The sequence below is a fragment of the Pseudonaja textilis genome, chromosome 1, assembly GCF_049901715.1.
Source record: "Pseudonaja textilis isolate UNSWEBS1 chromosome 1, rPseTex1.2, whole genome shotgun sequence".
Taxonomy (NCBI): Eukaryota; Metazoa; Chordata; class Lepidosauria; order Squamata; family Elapidae; genus Pseudonaja; species Pseudonaja textilis.
In genome coordinates, this window is record NC_141990.1 from 244,570,124 (window position 1) to 244,594,158 (window position 24,035).

The 24,035-nt window shown below is 37.6% G+C and overlaps 1 protein-coding gene across 1 annotated transcript in view; it reads right to left on the minus strand.

The window, feature by feature from the left end:
- Positions 1 to 7,078: 7,078 nt before the first annotated feature.
- The window catches only part of SPON1 (spondin 1), a 322,856-nt gene continuing 305,899 nt past the window's right edge, over positions 7,079 to 24,035 (minus strand). Inside the window, exons 10-17 of the mRNA XM_087921181.1 lie at positions 20,181 to 20,321; positions 18,962 to 19,040; positions 17,254 to 17,436; positions 16,983 to 17,153; positions 16,705 to 16,872; positions 12,548 to 12,712; positions 11,416 to 11,679; positions 7,079 to 10,677 (exon numbers count right to left, since the gene is read on the minus strand). Of these exons, the coding sequence (XP_087777307.1) occupies positions 10,514 to 10,677; positions 11,416 to 11,679; positions 12,548 to 12,712; positions 16,705 to 16,872; positions 16,983 to 17,153; positions 17,254 to 17,436; positions 18,962 to 19,040; positions 20,181 to 20,321 (1,335 nt within the window). The 3' untranslated portion in view covers positions 7,079 to 10,513. The remainder of the gene's footprint in view (positions 10,678 to 11,415; positions 11,680 to 12,547; positions 12,713 to 16,704; positions 16,873 to 16,982; positions 17,154 to 17,253; positions 17,437 to 18,961; positions 19,041 to 20,180; positions 20,322 to 24,035) is intronic.

Below are 24,035 nucleotides of genomic sequence, written 5' to 3' on the forward strand. Positions count from 1 at the left end.
GTAACATTGTAATCAAGAGTTGAGCACCTGAGGGACCATTTGCAATCATGGAGTTGTTGTAATGGCAGCAATTCTGAGGACTGGTCATAAATCCATTTTTTTCAGCACCACTGTAACTTTGAATAATTGCGGAATGAATGGAAGTAAGTTGAGGACTATCTGTAAGGAGGAACACCTAGAATAAAATAGAGTTGGAAAGGACCTTAGAGATCTTCTAGCCCAGTGGTCGCCAACTGGTGGGCCACAGCCCACTGGTGGGCTGCAAGAAAATTTTGGTGGGCCGCATAGAAATCTCACCCCCAGAGCACCCCCCCAAAGCAATTAATCCAGGCTGCGCAGAAACATAAGGCTGTGCTCCCCACTTGACCCGTGGGAACCCTCCCTGTCCACTCACTCCTTACCCGGCAAACTTGCCTGCTAAATTGCTATTTTTCCTTTTTCCGACCATCATCTGTTCTGCTGTGCCTGGATATTTAGATTAGCTAGGAAGCAGGAAATGGTTGGATTTCTTACTTTCTAGCTAGTCTTTAGATCTTCAGCTCTGCTTTTAAGCACAGCCAAATCTCCCTTAGGATTGAAGGTTCTATTATTCAGTGCAGACTCACGGCAAGCAAATTTGAGAGACTGAGCTAGCCAAGGACAGATAGATAGATCACTGAATGATTCTGTGAGCAACTCTATCTGCCTGCCTGCTTTGCCTGATTTTGGGAAAAAAGTTTCTCTTTTTAATAAAAAAAATCAATATTTATATAAATATTTATAATATTTACATACAAGTCATGCCCAGCCAGTCACATGATCGCCAACCCACACCCACAAATTAGGCCATGCCCACAGAACCAGTTAGTGGTCCCTGGGATTTAAAATTATGAGTTTGGTGGTCCCTGAGGTCCAAAAGGTTGATGACCCCTGTTCTAGTCCAACTCTCTACTTGGGCAGGAAACCCGATACCATTTCAGACAAATGGTTGTCCAATTTCTTCTTATAAACTTCCAGGGGTGAGGGCAGAGCTGGCATCACAACAATACAGCATGCGATCTTGGAGGTCTGAGATTGTGCCGATATCTTTGCTCCTGGACGGTCCAATTGGATCTAAACCTTCCCGAAGAGATGCTGAATGTAAAGAGCACATCCTGTTGATCCCAGGGATACTGCAAAGTCCCTGGTAGATCCAGGAGAAGCTCTTTTTGCTAGCGGCAAAGAGGCAGCCATTAAAGCTGCTGAAGTTGAGACAGCTCCGAAATGAAAGAGAATGGAAAGAGAGAGTGTGGTGAGAACATGGTGTGCCGGTTTGGTGAGAACTTTTTCTTTATTCTAAGATTTGAAAGGACACCCTAAGGAAAAGAAAGAATCTGTAAAAGTTTTGACAGAAGTGATTAAGCGGCGATTTTAAACAGAAATGTCAAAGTAATATTTTTATTTTTTTCTCATTGCTGGATTTTCTACACATGATCTTATATTTTGAAACTGGACTGGTTTTTTTTCTCTTCTTTCATCTATTCTTTTTCTCCTTTTTGATTTTATAATATTTTAGGCTAGAGACTCTCTTTTAGTTATTTTTTTAAAATTATCTTTTTCTTTTTTTAATCAATTCTTATTATATTTTGCTTGGAAAAGGAGGGGGAAAATGAAAGCAAAAGAAACTTTGTAACACTGCCAACTAGAGGCTTGGAAATATTCTATTTTTCTTTTGACCAGACAAAGCTGAGAAAGAACTGAGACTTCTTTTCAAGGACATTGCCTGTTTGATAAGATAGAGGGAAGAGCATGGGAGAGTATTATTGCAGGTGCTCTTCTGGGTTTCTATCAAGAGCTGGAGTCTGGTGTTGAAGCTTATAGGAAAAGAAAAGGTGATAAGTCTCTGGAGAAGAGAGTTATAACAAGAGCCTCAGATAATTAAACGAAGTGCAGTGTGCTCTTTTTATTTTTTCTAAGCTGCGCTACCCCTCATCATCAGTTTACTTTTTGTAATAGCTATTTGGATTGTTGGCTCTTTGGAACTTGTCTTTGTTTTTGTTTTTCTTGTCTTTGGAAGTTAAATTTCTACGCCTGCTTTTTATTTTAAAGGAAAAGCTTTAGTATTAATGATTCCCTTCCTTTTCTTTTTAAGGGAGTAGCCTTTCTCTCTCTCTCTCTTCCTGGTATTTTTGTCTTTCCATCTACCTTCCATATTGTTTTTTTTTGTTTTGTTTATCTTTCTGGCCTAATTGAGACCTCTTAATTGGATTAAGGTGTTGAAGAACCTGAAGAACTTTTCCTTTCTTTTTTTAGCTTTTTATTCTTCACTTTTCCGCCTTTTTAAGGATTTTACAACTTTTTCTTTTTTGTGTGTGTTTATGGTCTTTTCCTTCATTTTTGAATTTTTACTGTTATCTAACGAATTGATTGAATTAAGGTATACAAGAACCTGAAGAATTATTTTTTCTTTTTTTATTATTATTACTATTTGGTTTCTTTTTTCCTACTATTTTTATTTGGAACTGCAATTGGTTATTTCACAATTGGATTAAGGTCTAGAAGAACCTGAAGATTTTGAATTGCTTGAAATAAGTAGGAAATTAAGAGCTCCTGGTTCTTCCACTTCCACTTCTTCCTCTCTATCATCTGGAGGAAAACGTTCAATACAGACAATGTTAAGGCAAGAAAAAGAACAAGAAAAAGTGACCCTGCAGATGATTATGCAAGGAATTCAAAATATTCAAACAAGATTAGAGAATATTGAAAAGAGAATAGAGAACATCAAACAAAGAACAGGGAAAACCAATGAAAAAGTGGAGAACATCCAACAAATGATGATGAAGTATGATGAGAGACTCCAAAAAATTGAAGAAGATAAACAAAGAGACAAGAAGATAGGAGACATCAATAACAGATTAACTGTGGTTGAACAAGATAAAAGTGATATGCTGAGATGGGAGATAGACAGATCAGAATTTTGTCTTAGATTCCAAAACATAGAGGAAGAAAAAGGACAAAATCTAGCTGAGATAATGATAGAAATATTGGCTGAAGTTTTGGAAATAACTGAAGAGAAGATGATGGATGGAATAGATGAGGTTTATCGAGTCCTCACAAGATATGCAATGAGAAGTAGCTTACCATGAGAAGTTCACATCAGATTTACAAAGAAAGCCATTAAAATGCAAATATTGCAAGTGGCAAGAGAGAAAACATTGAAATACAAAGACAAGGAGATTGTGGTCTTGAAACAAGTACCCAGAAGAGTGAGAGAAATTCTTGACTAAATTGCTACTTTAAAAAGAGGTGAATTATAGATGGCTGATTCCAGAAGGTTTAATGTTCACATGGCAAGAACAGAGATATAGAATTGACTCAATTAAGAAAGCTGAATCATTTTACACAGAATTTTTCAGAGGGAAAGAGGAAGAGGCAGAAAAAGAAATTTCACTAATTGAATTCCAAGAGGACTGCCAAATGATGACTGAAAAAGAAGAAGGTGCTGTAGGTGGAAAGGAGGAAGCTAAAGAACAACATGAACCAAGATCCACGAGAGCTGTCAAACCTAACTACAAAATATAACCATGGAAGAGAAAAAATTGATTACAATTAATATAAATGGACTTAATTCAGCTGTTAAAAGAAGGAAAACCTTCCATAAATTAGAGAAATTAAAATTTGATACAATCTGCCTACAAGAGTACATATTAAAAAGCAATATGAACAATTGTTGATACAGCCAAAATTAGGGAAAATATTTACTTCCTTGACACAATGCAAGAAAAGAGGAGTAGTTTTATATATTAAAGAGATCATCCCAGCGAAATTGATTTATACTGATGACGACGGAAGAATACTAATGGTGGAAATAATGGACAATAATATGAAAACACTCCTGATTGCAATCTATGCCCCGAATGACAATCAAGAAGAATTTAAGAAAAAATTACATATGAAAATAATTGAACTGGACTATGCTAATATAGTTATGATGGGAGATTTTAATGGAATTGTAGACAATAAACTGGACTATACAGCACAGAAAACAATAAAGAAAAACAGAAAGACTCTCCCTAAATCTTTTTTTAAAATGGTAGATGAAATAAACTTAAAAGATACATGGAGAGAAAGAAATGCTAAAACTAAACAATACACCTTCTATTCAAATAGACACTTATCATGGTCCAGAATAGATATGATATGGATGTCAACGGAATTAATAACTAATATTAAAGAAATAAATATTGAAACAAGTACTTGGGCAGATCACAATCCAATGACAATTAAATGGAAAGGACAAAAAGAAGATCTAGATGGACGTTAAATAATACTATATTAAAGGAAAAAGACTTCACACAGTGGATGGAGAAAGAACTGGCTTTCTTCTTTAGAGAAAACAAAAAAGAAGATACATCAATCCAGAATGTATGGGATACAATGAAGGCATATGCCAGAGGCTTGATAATAGACTATACAAGGAAAAAAAAACCATGAAAAGATTAGCCTCTAAGGCATTAGAAGATGAGTATAAAGGACTTGAAAAAGAGCTACAGAAAATGCCACAGAAAAAGGACATTGTTAAAAATGGATATAACTAAATATAAAATGGGTCTAATAGAAAAAGAAGAATTAGCACAGAAAATTAGAGGTGCTAAACAGAATTATTTTGAAGATGCAAATAAACCAGGTAGATGGTTAGCATATAAATTGAGAAAGGAGAAAGAATCAAGGAAAATATTATAATTAATAGATGACCAAGGCCAAGTTTGCTATGGTAGTAAAGAGAAGAAGGAAATCATTTGAGACTATACACACAATATACACATATTGTGTATATACACATAGTCTATACACATCAATATTGATGAGGAAAGAGTTAAACAGTACTTATAGAATGCTAATTTATCCCAGATACCTGCTTTTTTATGGTATAAACACGGGTATTTTAGAAGACATTATATACAGGAGTCTCTGTGGTTAAACTGGGAGAAGATTAAAAGACAATGTTATTTGAAAATTCCAGTCTGGCTATCAACTATTAAAGCATTTTTTTATCATATTTCTTATCCAAAAAGGAACAAACAGTTAGATATGGTGAAATATTGAATGAAAAGGGTGAACTTAAATCTGTACAAAAACTAGAGGAACAAGGTATAAAGATGAATTGGTTTTCATATGCGCAAATACATTCAAGGTATGATAAAAACTTTAAAACAGAAGGTTTCTATGATAAATTGACTGATTTAGATAAGATTTTGACAGGTACTGATGAAAAGGTGATTAAAAAATTGTATGGATATTTATTAGAAATTAAACTAGAAGAAGAACAAGTTAAAGAAACTATGATTGCTTGGGGGAAGAATTTTGGATATGGGATTGATTTAGAGAAATGGCAAAAATTGTGGTCTCAAAATTATAAAATGACAATGTCAACAGCATATAAAGAAAATTTGTATAAGGTATACAGGTGGCATTTTGTACAGGTGGCATTTCCCCCCGGCAAGAATAGCAAGAATTCAAGAATAAATCCGAAAAATGTTGGAAATGTCATCAGACACCTGGCTCATATTACCATATGTGGTGGACTTGTGCGGATGCTAAAAAATACTGGACTAAAATCCACACGTGATTGCAAAAAATGACAAAAATACATATAGATTTGAAACCAGAGATATTTTTATTGGGAATTTTACCTGAAATGTATAGTAATGACTTGAAATACCTGATTGTAAATGTATTAAAAGCGGCTAGGATTGTATTTGCTAAAAACTGGAAAAATGAGAAAACACCATCACAGGAGGAAATCATTAAGAAAATCTTGGAATGTGCTGAAATGAGTAGATTGACATTTGAAATTAGAGAACAAGATGATAAACAAATTTATAAAATTTGGGATCTATTCTATCAGTGGTTAGACAATAAAATATAGTAATGAAATATGTAGACTTTTATAAAATAATAAATATATAAAGATGTATTCTTTTCTTATTATATCTACAAAATGATTCTAGGATAGATTTGGGATGATAATATGAACTGTCATATAACAAATTAAGTAAAATATGGATTATTTCGTAAAACATGAATGAATAAAAGTATAGTCAAACGATTGATTAATAATGTTATTAATGTATTTAATATTTGATTGAAAATACAAGATTATATACAATGTAATTGTAATTGAAGACTACGAAATGGAAGCACAAAACAATTTGCAAACCAACCGGCACACTGTATGTATATATATATATGGAAGATGGCTTGATGTTTTTATGTTTTGTTTGTTTATGTTTGTTTAAAAAAAAAAAAAAACTTCCAGGGGTGAAGCATTTACAACCTCTGAAGGGAAGTTCTCCTGATGAATTGTTCTGTCAGGAAATTTCTCCTTAGTTCTAAGTTGCTTCTCTCCTTGATTAGTTTCCATCCATTGCTTCTTGTCCTGCCATCAAATGCTTCGGAGAATAGCTTGACTCCCTGTTCTCCCTGAGATATCAGAACACCGCTATCATGTCACCCCCACCACCTAGTCTTTCTTTTCATTAGACTAGACATACCCAGTTTCTGCAACCGTTCTTTATATGTTTTAGTCTCCAGTTCCCTAATCATTTTTGTCTGCACTCTTTCTAGAATCTCAACATCTTTTTTACATTCTGGTATAAAACTGGATGCAGTATTCCAAGGGTGGCCTTACCAAGGCATTATAAAGTGGTATTAACACTTCATGTGATCTTGATTCTATCCCTCTGTTTATGCAGCCTAGAACTGTGTTGGCTTTTTTGGCAGCTGCAGCACACTGCTAGCTCATATTAAATGATTGTCTACAAGGACTCCTGTCACAGTTGCTACTATTGAGCCAGGTGCCACCTATACTGTGCATGTGCATTTTGTTTTTCTTGCCTAAATGTAGAACCTTACTTTTTCCAGCATTGAATTTCATTTTGTTAGAAAGCACCCAATGTTCAGATCTGTCAAGATCCTATTTAAGAGTCTTATCGCAATGTTGTATTGTGCTAACATATTTCAGGAAGAGTTAGCTGAGACCGGAAGACATGTATTTTGAGAGAGTTTTGGCAGTCCCTTCTAATCTGATGCTGTACTATTAAACTAAAGTACATGCATGTTTTTGTTTTCATAGTAAAGATGTCTTTATTCCAAAATAATAATGTGTTAGCCAGACAACTACATACAAAACATCTACACAAGACTTTGGTAGGAAATATATCCATAACAGTTTTCTCAAAAATTTCATTGCGAACCCAAAATAACAAGAAAACTTAAAATCAAAGAAGGTCTATTCTGGTTTTTTTTAAAAAAAACCAAGTAGCTTTTATTAAAACCTATTGTACATATAATCCCCCCTGCCCCAGCATTTCTGTTCATTGCTTGTAAAGTTTCTACAGATTATTTTTTAAAAAACAACAACAACAAAGAGGAACAAGAAGATATACCAATGTTAATAAATGATCAGTGAGGTGTATAAAATTCTTATAGCTACTGTATACCTGCGTTTTGGTTCTCAAGTGTGCAAGAGACATGAATTATTGTAAAAAAATCAAAAACCCTCCATAATGTTGTTGGAACCAACATTATACTACAAGGTTTGTAGCAATTCAGAAATATGCATTCCATATCACAATGGGTTCATTTCTTAACAAAGAAATCTTAAGGGTTTCAATACATTAGATATAATTAAATTCCTCTAAATTCAGTGGTACAAGGCAATCTTAATTAAAGTCCATAATTAAAAGAATGGAATAACTTTAATTGGATTAGATTTCTTCTGTTTCCCCCCTCCTTCATTTCCTTCTGATAGTTTTTATATATTATTCTGTGAAATGTCACAAGCTTCAAGACAAAAACCCCTTTGAAACAAATTAGAATATTTTCTTTTTTTTTCCAGTATGAACTGGGACAACTACTGATATAAGATGGCAATTATATTCATCTGCAAGCTTTGTCATGCGTTCTGATAGCAATCCTTTGAAAAGTTAGCCAACCATTCATAATACTATTAGACATTAAAGAAATTAAAGGCAACTGTGCAACCATATTCTATCAGTCAAATATTGCCCCCGGTGAAATACCAATTTGGAATTCCTCTGAAATTAGGCATGTTTGCACTTAGTTCACCAGAGCCAACACTCTTCTAAGACAGTCACCAAAATTCAATAAATCACAGCATAAAAGGAACTGTTTATTGCAGTTAAATCCATCAGGAGTATACACATTTCATGCATATTTTGATTGGATGGATAACTGATTTATCATCATAAAACAACAGAATCTTTGATATCTGAAGACTGGAGATCCCAACACTGATAGCAACTTGGAAAATGTTTGCTGTTTTGAGATGTTTCTGCTCTATACTTGCCCATATCCTGGACCTATATAACTCCTGTGTTCGCTCTGTGCCTTGGACTCCAGTGTTTTGGGGTGAGTTAACATTAAAAATGGCTGGCTGTTCAGAATGAAAAAGTACAATAATTGTAATATAATTTATGAGGGTACATTTCTAGCAAGCTAGTTGAGCCATAGCCTTATCTAGATTTAGATGGGGAAACTTTGGAAACTTCATAAAAAAGAAGATTGTGTGGTCATATGGAAATGGTAAATGAAATTATATGTACCTGTATATAAATCTTTGGGGGAAAAGAATACTGCTAATCTTTGGAAACTAAAAACCTTTCCCTATGGCCACCCTTGTGCCTCTAAGAGGCTAAGGATTTCTGCTATCTAAAAAGGCCAAGCCAGTTAATTCTGTAAACATATTAACCCAATTCCTGCTTGACATAAGCAGGCTTCATGCTTTTAAGTTAAATTTTTCTGTTCTGGAAACTAATTCGTACTGGCATTTGGCATTTATTAATTTTAAATCATCTTGTTTTTCATTTGCAAAGACATGTCACATAGTTACGTGTTAAATTGCAGACAGACAATCTGATTTTTTTGATGGCAGTTTTTTCAACCATCTCTGTGTTGACTAGGGATTATGGAAGCTGAAATCTAAAAGTTCAAGCTATAAGCCTGTAATAATATTTTATAATACAAATATAGGAGCTTTCATCTTCATTCCTAAGATGTCCCTAAGGAACCTGTCAGTGGTACTGGCATTTATCTAATCCTTCAACTTCATGACATTTTTCAAATAGCTATGCTTTTTCCTTTGCTCTTTGTGAGTAGGGGTGTGCATGCTTGGAAATTAGTAATACCATGTTCCCACGAAGCAGCTATTTCCTGCACGTGCTTTGTTCACTATGACCATGGAGTTACAGAGTAGAAAAATAAAGCAAAAAGATGATGAATGCAGTGACATTTATGTGAGAGGAATAAAGCCAAATTAAGTTGTGTGACAAAGAAGCAAAAGTAAATTCTGAGGCAAACAAAACTAAAACGCTCCTTAGTTCTTCCTGGACTTGGTGGACAGAATAAGATCAGCTATTCTAGAACTGGGTAGATTCACATCTTTTGTGAGTATTTATATTATTTACGCTGGTTAACTCTGTAAAAGTCCACAATTTCCCCTCAAGCTTCTGAAATGTATTTTCCTAGCTATGTTGTGTGCAAGGAGAACCTGTAAAAGGAGGATATTTTACAGTACCTTATCACCTAGCACAGGGGTCGGCAACCTGTGGCTCTGGAGCCACATGTGGCTCTTTCATCACTCTGCTGCAGCTCCCTGTTGCCAGTCAGTAAAAGAAAAAAGGAGGCTGCACTAGGAGGAGACTCTATGGTGGGGGAACTGGACTTCCAGTCAGCTCCAGAATTGAAGAAGAGTCTTCTGGTTAGGACCTTTGTGGCTCTTTGAGTGTTTAAGGCTGCCAATCCTTGACCTAGCATACGACTGTGAGAGAATATGGAAGATATTTTTAAATGCAGCTTACTGGCTAATTGACATATGGCTTACAGATAGAAAATTGTTCCTCCCTACTCTTCACATCTGGGCAGCTTATGTTTGCTTTCCTTTCTTAATGGAAACAATCACAAGGTGATTTATTTAATAGGGGTCTAAGCAATTGCATGAAGAAGAAAAGCGATATTATCAAAGGATTGCTATAAATACCATTTTTTTTACATTGCTGATGGTTAAAGATCAATATGCACCTGTAGTATTATTGAAGTAATTCCTTGGCACAGCTGTATAAACACAGAGGCACTGCTTTCAATATTTTGAAAATGGTTTCCAAATATTTAAGTTTGCAGTATCATTTTTGCATGCATCCCAAGTATTTACAGGGACTATTTCTATGGTTATGATTTGTCCACACAGATATGTCTATAATTTCAGTGTTATAAGATTTCACAATGACTTCACTAGTTTTATGCGTTAAGGGCTAGCTGGAGCATCAAGGAGCTACTCTCAGCAGTTCTTTGTAAGGAAGTATTTATAAAATAGATCTCTTGCACCAGCAAGACTAATTAAGCAAACCACACTGCAAAAAATGAAGACTAATATACACAATTTATATATTTTCTCTTTTTTTAAAAAAAAAATCAAACCGAGGTTGATTTTTTTTTTTTACATTTAGGAGTGCATTATCCAAAAGACTTCAGTTTGCTAACAGGGATGAACATTGCAGGCTCTTAATTCCTTCTTGTCTTTGCAGCTAGTGAACTGACTGCTTTTGAAACGCTTCTTGACGGTCATAAACCTCTCCTGGATTCCACCCCCACACAGTTTGGTGCATTCTGACCAAGCAGTCCACGGCTTCATTTTACAACCTAAAATAAAAATAACAGACAATCAACATAAGAATCATGTTAGTGCTTGAATCCCTTGACATTTCTTCCTTTTTTCACAAGTGGTGGTTCTATTGCTACTCCTGTTTTGAAAATGGAAAGATAAGATCTATAAACCATGAGATCCTACAGGTTATCCATAGTTATACCATGCTGACGTTTGTACTTGCTGAAAGTCCTAATTGGTCTGAATGATCTAACATTTCCATATGTGTCTCATAGGTCTATTTGTGATTAAGTATCTAATAGTCTCATACTGGATCATGTGAATGGATTATTTTGGAACTCAACAGCAGCCCACCTAAGGATCTTTCCTTTTTTCCTTTCCTTTCCTTTCCTTTCCTTTCCTTTCCTTTCCTTTCCTTTCCTTTCCTTTCCTTTCCTTTCCTTTCCTTTCCTTCCCTTCCCTTCCCTTCCCTTCCCTTCCCTTCCCTTCCCTTCCCTTCCCTTCCCTTCTACCTTTGAGTCAGTCTTGACTCCTGGGAAGGAAGGACAGAAGGAAGGCCGGAAGAATGGAAGGAAGGGTTTCCTTGATTTTGTTATTTATAGTTATTCAGTGATCTAAACCCAAGCATTTGAAAGCATTCAAATTTCTGGGAACTAGTTAAGGATCATTGAAAGAAGCTGTACTAACAAGAATATAAATTAGTAATGTACTTCTCTGTTGCACTGCTCGCTTTCTTAATTTAAGGATTGCTCTGTGAGTTTGACTACACTTACCTGGGAATTGCCCACCATCTACATCTTCTTTCGCTTGTTCACTCCTCCTTTTCTCCCGAGATTCTTTCCAGCGCCTTTTCTCAATATTGGGGTTTCTCAAGCATTTTCTTATTCGGCATTTTTTACGCTGTACAGTTTCTGGGCACGGAGCTCCTCCAAACTGAGGTTCCATTTTGATCATTCTTGTCCTGATCATATGGCCTTTCCCACAAGACTTATTGCATTCAGACCACTGAGACCATTCTGTCAGATCACAGTCAATTGCTAGAGAAGCAAGGACGAAAAATAGGATGCTTAGCCTTAACTTACTTAGGTGGAACAATCTGGTTTAGCAGAAGAATAATTTACTTCTTTTCAATCTCACTATGGGAAAAAAATGAACATTTAGGTTGATGATGACAACGGAATGAATTTTATACAAGCTTATCCTGAAAATGCATTAGCAAGACTACCTTCTCGCTAAGCTCTGACAACAATACATTCACACTACCCTATTAGAAATTATCACCCACCAGGAATTAACTCTGGAGCAATTTTATAGGAAGGACATGGAGGAAAAAATTGCAGGAGATTGGAGAGGAGAAGGACTAGAGATGGGTGAGTGGGGGGCAAACCTTGAGTCCAATGATTGACGGATGGCGCTCTTTATAAAAATGACTGTGAAAATATGTGTGAAATACGTTCAATTATTCATCTGACTTTTGCAATCTGGAAGGGCACAAATCTAATCATTTTGCATTGCTACTTTAAAATGGATGTTTTTATCACGTTCCTGAATGTTTTCTATATAAACTTCATTGAAGGTAAGAAAGAATGTCTCTATAACAAAGTTATGTTAATATAGCATAACTCATTTTAGCAATGGCAAGGCCCTTTTGAACACTTTCTTAAAATAGAAGTCCCCCCCCCCGCCCCTTTTATATGTACTAACTCCCTGAGAAAATGTTAGGAATTTGTTTCTCGTGAACAAATGGTGCTTTACACTAACAAAGCAATGCATCATGCATGTCAACACTCGGCTATTGTATAGGAAGAGTAATGTACATAATACATTTCTGCTTGTCTGTTGTATGTAATAGAAGAAATAAAACCAACTGTAAAATTAATCTTCAGACTCTAGATATCTACTTACGACACTCTGGCAGCATGCATTTCTCTACTTGTTCTAGTTCTTCATTGCAATCTCCAAGCTCAGCAGCAGATTTGAGCATCCGTTGCCTGGTCCTCATCCCCTTTCCACAAGTGACACTACAGTCACTCCATTCAGACCAAGGAGAAAGCAGGCAGGGAATGGTATCTAAGGCAGATTGGGATGGGAAAGAGGATAAGATCATTCTATTTCAACAGCACATCTACAAGTGATGATCAATCTGGCAATCAAGTGATCCATCTACCCACTCATCAAGGGGTGGGGAGTCTAGGACAACTTGCTATGGACAACTAGATATGGACAACTTGCTGTGGCCAACTCACTGCTAGACAACTCACCGTGGCCAACTCGCCAATGGGACAACTCTTTGTGGGACATGAGCTACACTAATATTGAAGAAATGGCGGAATAAAATCATTAAAGAAAGGATACAAAAGAAGGCATAATGTGAAATGTGAATGGAAAAAATTAAAATAATTTTTGAATTATTTTAAATAATTACATTGAATTGTTGAATTGTTGAATTGTTATGCGGCGAATTGTCCCATGGTGAATTGGTTGTGGTGAGTTATCCTGTGGCAAGCTGGCTGTGGTGAGTTGGCCATGGAAAAATGACCATGGCAAGTAGGCAGCAGCAAGTTGGCCACTGCAAATTGGCCACAGCAACTTCTCCCATTCTGCATCAAGGGAAAGGATAGCTATTTGATAATGACTAAAATAAAACTGGATTGAAATGTGTACTGGTCTTCCAGCATCTAATAAGTCCAGTCTGTATTTTGCTGCAGATTGCTGGCACATCTTCTTTAATAACAAAGTGAGACTACCATTCCTCATTTCCAGCATTCATAATTTATTCCTAAAAGAGGCCTATCTAAGATATTCTTGTTGCAAATCACTCTATCTCATACAATGCTGGATATCTCTGATTAGATTTCCTGAAGTATTCTCTTGGGTTGGATCAGTGGTAAAGGGTTGACATTAATAAAGCCTTTTCCCTGGTTTAAATGGCCCCATAGGTATTGTTAATTGCTGTTTGGAGTGTGGTGATAATATTTGTCATCCAAGAAAGATTAGACATAAAAACTTTTACACACTTGTAATAATCTTTCTCATCTTGTTAATAGAAATGTCACCTCCCACTGAAATCAGTCCTGGAGATTATTCCCCCCCCCTTCATCAAATATGTATACTTATAAATGCATATGAATAAGCATATACACATATATTAAAAGGCATACTCCAATGCGTGTGTGTGTGTGTGTGTAATTAATGTCTACTGAACAAAATTAATTGCCTGTAGAATAAGAGACTCTGTGTCTAAAATTAATTGATGTCCTACCAGGATATACGCAGAGACCATTCTGTCTCTTACAAATTACTTTCTTGCACATATTACCCATTCAACCAGAGAAAAAAAACTGCAGAAAACCGAGCATAACAAGTGTAAATCTATGCTTCTTCTGTAATAAGTCCTATTGAATTCAATGGCTCTTGTTTCTAATTAAATATGCAGACTACTGATAAGCTGGGCACAGAACTTTTCAGTCCCGGTTATTCCTTGTAAATGATGATGGAAGATAGGAAACAGATTCTTGAAGGATTGAGATTTAGTTTTCAATAAGGAAATGATGAATGTGAAATCTTTGTGCTGGGCTGCAAGCTTAAGGAAACCCACAGGTGTTCGTTCTGTAGCAAGTCCCACTGCACTGAATGTGTGTCTTCTTATTCAGCTTAATTAGAATGTTCAGCCCAATCCTCCTTCCACCTGCAAATTATGAAGGAGCATTTTTCTCCTTCAATTGTAATTGGCTATAGTAGGAACCTTTTCCATCTAACTGCTGCACCATTTTCCTGAAACCTCATCCATATGGAAAGCCTTCATGGGTAAAAGAAACTCTCTAGTGCATACATTGTGGATAATGAGAGGCAGGCAGGGAATCTCACCCTTTGTCCTTGAAGCGATGGCAGTGGCTTGATGTCTTTGAAAATTCTTAGTCATCCGGGTCATGGTTGTCCCAAAGGTATTTTTTCAAGAGGCAACTGGACTTTCTGGTTTTTCTCTTAAGACATTTTGCTTCTCCACCAAGAAGCTTCTTCAGCTCTGACTGGTTGGTGGGGAATGGACAGATTTATACTCCTTGCAGACAGCTGGTCTGCATTCTTTGAATGAGCTGTGAAAGCCATCTGGAGATTTATCTGTGTCATGAGGGTCACCTGAGTGGTGCAAATGGGTGTAGAGCCTTTTTGGAACTGTTGAAAGGATTGTGTTGTAGACTGAAGATATAGGATGTTGTATCTCTCCCCCTCTGTTGAGACAGGGCTGTTCAATGTTGACATAGAGGCCTAGGTATAATGACTCATTAAAAGAATGCACATGACCAGCTGTCTGCAAGGAGTATAAATCCTTCCATTCCCCACCAACCAGAGCTGAAGAAGCTTCTTGGTGGAGAAGCAAAATGTCTTAAGAGAAAAACCAGAAAGTCCAGTTGCCTCTTGAAAAAAGCACCTTTGGGACATGGCCAAGGATTGTTCTCTAATCCAGCTGTTTGCTTTCATAATTTCACTTTATGCACAGACTCCTGCTTTCACAACGGCATCTTCCTCCACCACCAAATTTACAGTGAATATAAGCTTTGGCTCCAGATTGCAGGCAATTAATTAGTCATTCTTGAGCCCCATCAGGATTGAACTCTGGAGGTGCAATATTGCAGGCAAACTCTGCCCACAGCCTAGAGTTTAATCCTGACAGGGCTCAAGATTGACTCAGCTTTCCATCCTTCTGAGATAGGTAAAATGAGGACCCAGATTGTTGGGGACAATATACTGATGTTGTAAACCAGGGGTCAACAACCACCGGTCCCCGGACTGGTACCGGTCTGTGGAACAATATCTATTGGGCCGCCGGTTTGCTGGGTGCCACCATCTTGTTTTGATGAAAAAGTGCTTCCGGTGAACTTTTCCAGGTAGAAAGCGGCGTTTGGGTGCTGAAAGAATCCTCGTACCATAGTTTCATTGAGGGGGAGGCTCGCGGCTTCGAACAAAACTAAGGTGCGAGGATTCTTTCAGCATGCATGGCAAGGTGAGCCGAATGGCCATCGTGAAGCCCATCGACACAGATACAAAGGAGGAGTTGAAGGTGGCGGGGAGAAGCGGGGGATGGCCGGCTGGCTGGCCGGTCGCTCGGCTTGCCTTGCCATGTGTGCTGATGCCGGTACCGGGCCGCAGATGATTTTGTGATGCCGGTACCGGGCCGCGGATGATTTTGTGATGCCAGTACCAGGCCGCGGCACAAAAAAGGGTGGGGCCCACTGTTGTAAACCACCCACAGAGTGCTGCAAAGTGCTATGGGGTGGCATTTAAGCCCAAATGCTATTGCTATTGCTAAAATTTTCTCATCTTCCCTTCAGGTAACATTTCCTTCCTTTTTGTGACTAAATAAACACTTTTGGAGAAAAGGTTTGTACTGAAGGACTTCTTGGAATATATAAATTAATCTCCCTTCTTCAGCATGATGATCTTGATGGAGTTCATGGCCCTGATGATTGTTTTTAAGAAGAGAAAATGATGGTGAGAGAATTGGCATTTACCTCTGACATTATATTTTCCCCCCTCAACAGCCTATTATATTTACAAGAATAATGTAAAAAAATGTTACGTTATGATTTACTCTGCTAAGAAAAGCAAATCAGGTTGCAATCATTTTGTGAGTATGTATATGTGGGAGCATATATGTATGGTGTAGAGAATGTGTGTACAATGTGTACAAAAAGCAGCATATTTAAATAAAACTGGAAAAAAAAAACACCAGGAAAGCACATCTCACTTCTTGTTGTCTTAAAAACTACAGGGCTTATGATTTGCTAGAATGTCCTGACTTCAAATATTTAGACTAATTGCTCCCTTGTATCTTGTGGTCAGTATAATTGTACACTTTTATATACTTTTGGTTTGAAAACTTTTAGAAATCTGCATTGTGAAGAAACCTATTAGAAAGTATACAAATGATGAACCATGTTACTTGTTGCATGTGTCCTTTGCACATAGCATTGTTCTTTTTTTACCTAAATACACAACGTGTACACAAGGCAGTTAACATACCCACTTTTTACATAGATGCTCGGTTGACCAGAGTTACTTACGGCATTCCGGATTCATGCATTTCTCAGCTTCTGTGGTTTCTGCTTTGCACATGGATCCATCTGCCGGGGTCATCTTGATCATTCTGTGTCTCTTCTTCATTCCCATCCCACAGCTGGCACTGCATTCATCCCACTCTCCCCATTCAGTTACCAGGCAACTGCTAGGAGCTGTCCATAATACATTAGCCAAAGATCAGTCTGGTGGCACTTATTTAACAGAGGATTCACATTTTGCTTTTTAGGCTGATTAAGTGTGGCAGGGTACATCAAATACTTACAACATTCTTCATTTACAATGCATTTCTCCGTCTCTTCTGTAGGCACTTTGCACATGGAGCCATCCTCTGGGAACTGCTTCACATAACGCTCTCTCGATCGCATTCCCATGCCACAAGATACACTACAAGGGGACCACGTTATCCACTCAGACATCATGCATGTAGAGCCATCTAAAAAAAGAAGTAATAGATAGTTTCCATTTATTCCCAAACCTCACTCACATTTGATCAACAAAATGTTGACTCTCATGTCCAGGGTCTTCTCACTTACCTTCATCGCTACAGCCTGGGCCCATACAAGGCTGGAAGTCCTGAGTTTCTGGACAAGGAACACTGAGGTCAAGCTGAGCTTTGAGCATTCTCTGCCTCATCCGCTTGCCCTTTTCACATGTTGAAGAGCTACAGGCTGACCAGGGAGACCAATTCGAATAGATGCAGGTTTCAGGAGTATCATCTGAAAACAATGACATATTCAGTATTTATGTGTGAATGCATATATGTGTGGTGTAAAGAGCATATATCTGTATATGGTATGTACAGATATACTGTCTACAATGTATTGACTGTGCTTAAACCCAATTAGAGTAATCCTCCAAAACAATTAAACGTAGTTTTTTTAAAAAAAGTTTACTTCTCTACTCAGTATAATTTAATGGACACGCTAGGTACTGTACCGAAGACTTTCTGCCTGCAGAAGAGGTATTCTACCTAGCAGCCCAACTATCTATCTCTATCTTTGCCTTTGCCTAGAGCAAGTCCCCCTTTCTATGACCTCCAGTTGACTGCTATGTGCATAAATATACTTCTAACAAACTAAAGTTTGAAAGAAAGATTGGAATAGAAAATGAAAAAGATGTTAGGGATGGTGCCTACAGAGGGGGAGATGGGGTGATGGACTATAGGGAAGCAGCAGTTTCCCAGAAAGAAGGGAGCACATTCCAAGAAGAGGGGATGGGGGCAAGACAATAGGCCGTCCAGTCCAGAGCTGAATAGGCGACAGAGGAAGAGAGGATAGCCACTCCCTCGAATTTCTCAGGGCATATGTGTTGGGTTGAAAGCAGTAAAAGTTCAATTTGTCAAGATTCTATCAATTGAGGGTAGAGGTTCATTCTCCAATGTCGTGTGGTTAATAGGTTTTATGATGGCAGGATGACATCAGGTGAGGGTCTTATGTTGGATCCTGTGATGGGTCAGGTGTGGGTCACCTAAAGTTAGGGCCATGTATGGGTCTTGGATGGGTCAAGTGTGGGTTACATTAGGTGAGGGTCTTGTGATGGGGAGTCATGTCAGATGGGATTCATTGGGGAGGTGAAATGCTGGTTGGGAGGGTTGTCTCACCTGATGCTGGGGAGGGGGTGACCCTCATCTGATGTGACCTCCCCATCACAAAACCTACTGACCACTCAAAGCCCTTATAAGCAGAAGAACACTGACACTGAGAGCCCCAAAACTCTGCTGAAGATGTTACCTAGCCTGGTAATGAAACATTTGGAAACCAACCCAGAAGCTCAGAGAATGAACTTCCATCCCCATCCTATACCCGAGCTGCAGGTATTTGCTCCCATTGCATTCAATCTATTGTGTGTAAGCATATAAAGAACTAAACTTTGGTTGGGTTGTTCAGTATCATTCTTGGGCTAAGCCCAATAATAAGTAAGAAAGAGGAGCAGTTAGATAAGGAAAATAGTGTAGCTTGATGAAGATCAACCCAGTACAAGATAATAAAGTACATGAGATTAGTCTTCTGCTAAATTAGAAAATGCCAAAATTTCTGCCGGCTGACACTATCACTGCAGGTGTTTATTAAGTAATGATGCAGACTCCAACCACAAATGGCTAAGCAAATTGTTTTATTTCCCCCTCCTGTTTTTAATACCATCCTAATAATAAGTCAAACAGCATGAAATACAGAGGAGCAGCCCTGGAGAGTGAAGGCAAACACAAACTCCTAAAGGTAGGAGGACATAATTAAAAAGTACCGTCGTCTTCTGGAGCTTCTGCAGCAAGATCTGCAACAATGTCATCGATGCTATCAGGAACAATATTGCACTGTTCCCCCTGCAAAGAAACATTTGCAAATGGGATTGAATTGGCGGAGGAAATAATAGGATACTGAGCACTGGGCTGGAAAATCAATTGCCAGAAGTTATTCCAACAGCATCTGCAAGTGTTCAGGCTTATAAAGATTGCAGTAGTCATCAGGGCCAAAACTCAGATCCTAAAGGAAGTCCCATGAAGATATTGTGTTTCTGGTTGGCAGGGAAAGCCATGTTCCCTTATCAAACATGCTAAGAGGCAAACATCACTTTTCTGAGAAAAAAAAGTCCTGGGAGGACTGGGGAGATGGGGAGCAGATAATGTCCCACCTAAAAGCTGAATGTTGCTAGAAAGCAATGTTAAATGAGCTTGGGGCCCCACTTATTGTCTACAATGTCCAGGGAGCCCTAAAGCTCCCCATATACCTAATGAAGGAATATGCTGCAGATTTCTGCCGCAAGATAGATCTGTCTGTGACACATAGCATCATTGTATTATTAACTTGCTACAAAATCTTCTTACTAAGTAATGAGCTTCACAAGCTTTTTTTTTTTGAGTGCTATGCCACAGAATCTTTTTCAAGCTCAGAGCTTTTGATGAAGTACAACCAGGAGAGGAACTAAATTTAATTTAATTTCACCTACCCTTAAATTTAATTCAAATGAAATAAAATTAATTTGATCAGTCTTGCTTTTCAGAAGTTCACCTTTGCTATCTTGGTGGATTTCAATGTGGTAACAACTCCTGCAGCTCCGTGGAACTCTCCTCTTGTGCTTCTTTGGGCCTTAAATCCTTGATGGTGCTTCTTTGCATTCGTTGCAGTTCGAGTGGAAAGGAGAGGAATTCACTCTAAGGTGAACCTTGGCAACTTTATGACTTGTGGACTTCAACATCCAGAATTCCTCAGCCAATACTAAGGAAGCATTCAACTGAGGAATCCTGCCAGTTGAAGTCCACGAGTCATAAAGTTGCCAAAGTTGGACACCCCTGTTCTAAGGAATGAGGTCCCTCATATCTCCACTGACCCAGCACCCACAGCGAATTAGCCCCACTCCCTTTATGAAAACCTGTTGAACTACTTACTGCCAGATTTCAGGTTTCTTGTTATTTAATCCCAGTCTACGCTCAAATATTCCATTTCAATTACTTTCATACTAATACCTTTCGTGCAATCCTCTCAATGACAACTCTGGCTACTGATTTAATGGAACCTCCTTCAGGATCATAAAAAGGACTTTGTGGGTGGTCCAGACTTGTGAGCGGTCTTATCTTCTCCTGAGGTACAGTTGGCTTGTTGGAAGACTGCAGTCAAAAAAGAAACATGGGTAGAGATAGAAGAGACACAACAATGAAAAATGTAGTTGATAAAAAGTGTGCAGGTAAACTTTCATTAACATCATTTGTTACACACATACACACACAGGGAGAGAGAAGGAGAGAGAGAGAGAAAGAGAGGGAGAGAGAGGGGGTGAGAGAGAGAGAGAGAAAAAAATTGAGAGAGAGAAATTGAGAGGAGTTGGCAAATGGAAAAATAGTATAACTTAAATATGCACAGTTAACTTAATGCCCAATATTTCAAGGAGTTTGGATGTAACCTAATGTACAGTATATTACACTGTCATAATTAGTGGAATTACACTGATTAATACATTGACATTAACTTGCTACAAAGAGAAAGCCAAGAAAAGGGAAGATAGATTTCCATACTCTCTTATTTTTGATGGGTCAATCCCATGATTTAATTTCTACAGTCAGAGATTGTGAGAATTTTTCAGCTCAGGAAATGGCTGCTGTGATGAGTTTCTCCCTCAACCACTGCATCCCACTGGCACTGCTATATCCATGTATCCGTGCAGACATCCATTGAAGACAGTTTGTAATCACTGCCAACTAACAGAGCTTAGAATCTCATAACAAGGTTCTCCAAGAAATTCAGGTGGCATTAGCAATGAAGTTAAATATCTTCAGAGACGATTTTGGGAAGGAGAAACCTGGAAAGAAAAATAATGACTGGCAGCTAAGATGGCTGAAATACACAGCAACTGGCTTTGAATCTGATGCCAGTAAAACCCAATATTGATAAACTTGATTTGGATTAGTTTGTGGACAAGTGGAATATTACCAAGAAGAAATGTTTTGGCACTAGCTGTGGTAAAATGTGCTATAGGACCTTTTTATTTACAGCAGAAAGCTCGCAGTGACCTTGAAAATGACACAATTAAATAAGTTCATAAGATCAAAATTATTAAGATCAAAGTCTCCCCCAAAAAAAAAGCTGGCAAACAATAAGCCTGCCAATTGGATAAATGTAGAAATGCTGGCCAGTATAACTAACGTTCCCACCCCCCAGAGATCAGTGTATATACAGTTTTTCCCCTTCCATTCAATTGTGTCTGATTCTGAGAAATTGCTTGGACAAGTTCCTGCAGTTTTCTTGGCAAGGTTTTTCAGAAGTGATTTGCCATTGTCTCCTTCCTAGGGCTGAGAGAAAGTGACTGACCTGAGATCCCAGCTAGCTTTGTATTTTAGAGGGGACAAAATCTCACAGTCTTACTGTATATCATAATACCCATATATTTACAGGTGTAGAATTGATTGAATCTGAAAGCTAGACTTTGGAGGGAAAAACATTTTTGTTTTTTGAAACAATACTTGAAGAGATAAGGTGGTTGTAATAGCAATAGCACGTAGACTTATATACCACCTTACAGTGCTTTACAGCCCTCTCTAAATGGTTTACAGAGTCAGCACATTGTCCCCAACAATCTGGGTCCTTGTTTTACTGACCTCAGAAGGATGGAAGGCTGAGTCAACTTTGAGCCTGGTGAGATTTGAACTGCCAAATTGCAAGCAGCTGACAGTCAGCAGAAGTAATTGTACTACTAACTAGAGCATACAAAACATTTGCTAGACCAATTCTCTAATACAGCTCATCTGTCTGGAACCCACATTGATATTGGACATTAATACAATCAAGAGAGTCCAGAGGTATTTCATGAGAAGAGTTCTCCACTCCTCTACTTGCAACAGAATACCTTATGCCACCAGACTTGAAATTTTAGGCTTAGACAACTTAGAATATGCTGCTTTCGGTCTGACCTAAGCATAGTATATAAAATTATCTATTGAAATGTCCTACCCTTCAATGACTCCTTCAGCTTCAGCCAACAATACATGAGCACACAATAAATACAAATTCAAGGTAAACCACACCAAACTTGATTGCAGGAAATTCAACTTCAGCAACAGAGTGGTCAATGTCTGGAATACAAACCCCAAAGACTGTCTACTGTTGACCTCACCCCATTCCTAAGAGGTCTGTGTAAGGGGCGCGCATAAGCACACCAATGTGCCTCTCATCCCTGTCCCAATGTTCCTTTTTATTCATATCCATTTTATGTATTCATAATCATGTTTATACTTATATCTGTTATCTAGTACATGCTTGACAAATAAATGAATAAATAAATAAATAATAAAATTTTTAAAAAAGTAGTTTGTAGTACTTCACTCTTAACCACTGTGCCACCGTGGCTCATGGTAGTAGTTTGGATTTATCAGTTTTGATGGGTGACAAATTTAGAGCGGCCCAAAGCCAAAATAGTAAATCTGCTTGACCTTTCTGATAAAGCATGACTGAAATTGCTTCATACTGTCTTTTAAGTGAATAAAAGAATTTTTAAAAACAGTTCTTTATTTACCCTATCTAGGAGGTAATAAAACGCAAACACATCATATTACAGAAAACCAACCAACCAACTAGCAAACAAAAGCCCCAATAAAAATGTAATAGCAGTTATGTCTGATCAACAAGAAAAAAAGACTCTTCATATAATGGAAGCTATTGGAATTTGCTTAATGGGTCTTACTTTAGAATCACAACGAATTAAAATGAAAACAATCAAATTCTCTAAAGCTATTGCATTTTTTTCTTCCATTGTGGGCAAAAACTGCATACATAAGCTCTGAATATATGAATATGTCCCTTTCAAAAAACAATTCCCTACCTATATAGCATGGAGAAAAGTACACAGGTATATTCAAAATTTCATTTACTGTACTGATTTCCCATTAATTGCTCTCATACTTATACAGGAAAATAAATATTTGTACAAAAACTGAATATCACAAAAGTCTTTGTACTGAAACCATAGCTTCTATCTCTGATTTTTGTATTCATAAACAGTTTCCAACTTAGTTAATGATTGAATGACTGACAGACCAAAAAAAAAAAAGTTCTCATGCCGTGTGTATTTATTACCATTTTGCTTGTTCTAGCTTTCAGTTTAAAAATAAAGTTTATATGGAATGGCAATGGCTTTCATTTGCCAAGCCAACTGCAGCTTCTTCTCTCGGGATTTTGTTTTCCTTCATAGATATAAAGAGCAAGAAAGCTTGCTATGAACGATGGGCAATTTTCAATGTGCTACTGCTCTTGTCTTAAACAGAAAACCTGCACAAGTAGTTACTATATGTCTTATCTTTGTTACAGGAATTCCTGATACGCACATAGTACTCCATCCTCCTATATTTCTTCACAAGTGTCCTGTATGGACGATTGGGCTGAAAGTCACTGAGGGAGCTGCTGTGGCTATAGATGGAATGGAAACTGGCTCACTCCGGTGCTAGTCAAATACTTTATCCACTGTGCCTTACTCTTTGCCCATTCTGTTTCAATTTTCACTTGTCAAGTGGTCTTATTAAAAAAAGTGTTTCTTCAGTATATCTTATATCAATTATCTCCCTCCCACACTCATGCCATTAAGGCAGCAAACAGATGCTGTGGAGGTGCCACCTGCAATTTCTCCCTATGGCTAAATGAATGACTAGTATGTTGGTTTGTTGAAGTATAGGAACTTTACTTTCGAGTCCAGATCATTTGGCTTTGGAGAAGCTGACTGCCACTGGCTTTTGTATTGTCAGAATTTAATTTCAGCTTTATATCTGTGATGTAGTGATGAGAGGGATTCAGAGGTGATATTTAGCAGTTTCTGACAAGTTCTGGAGAACCAGTAG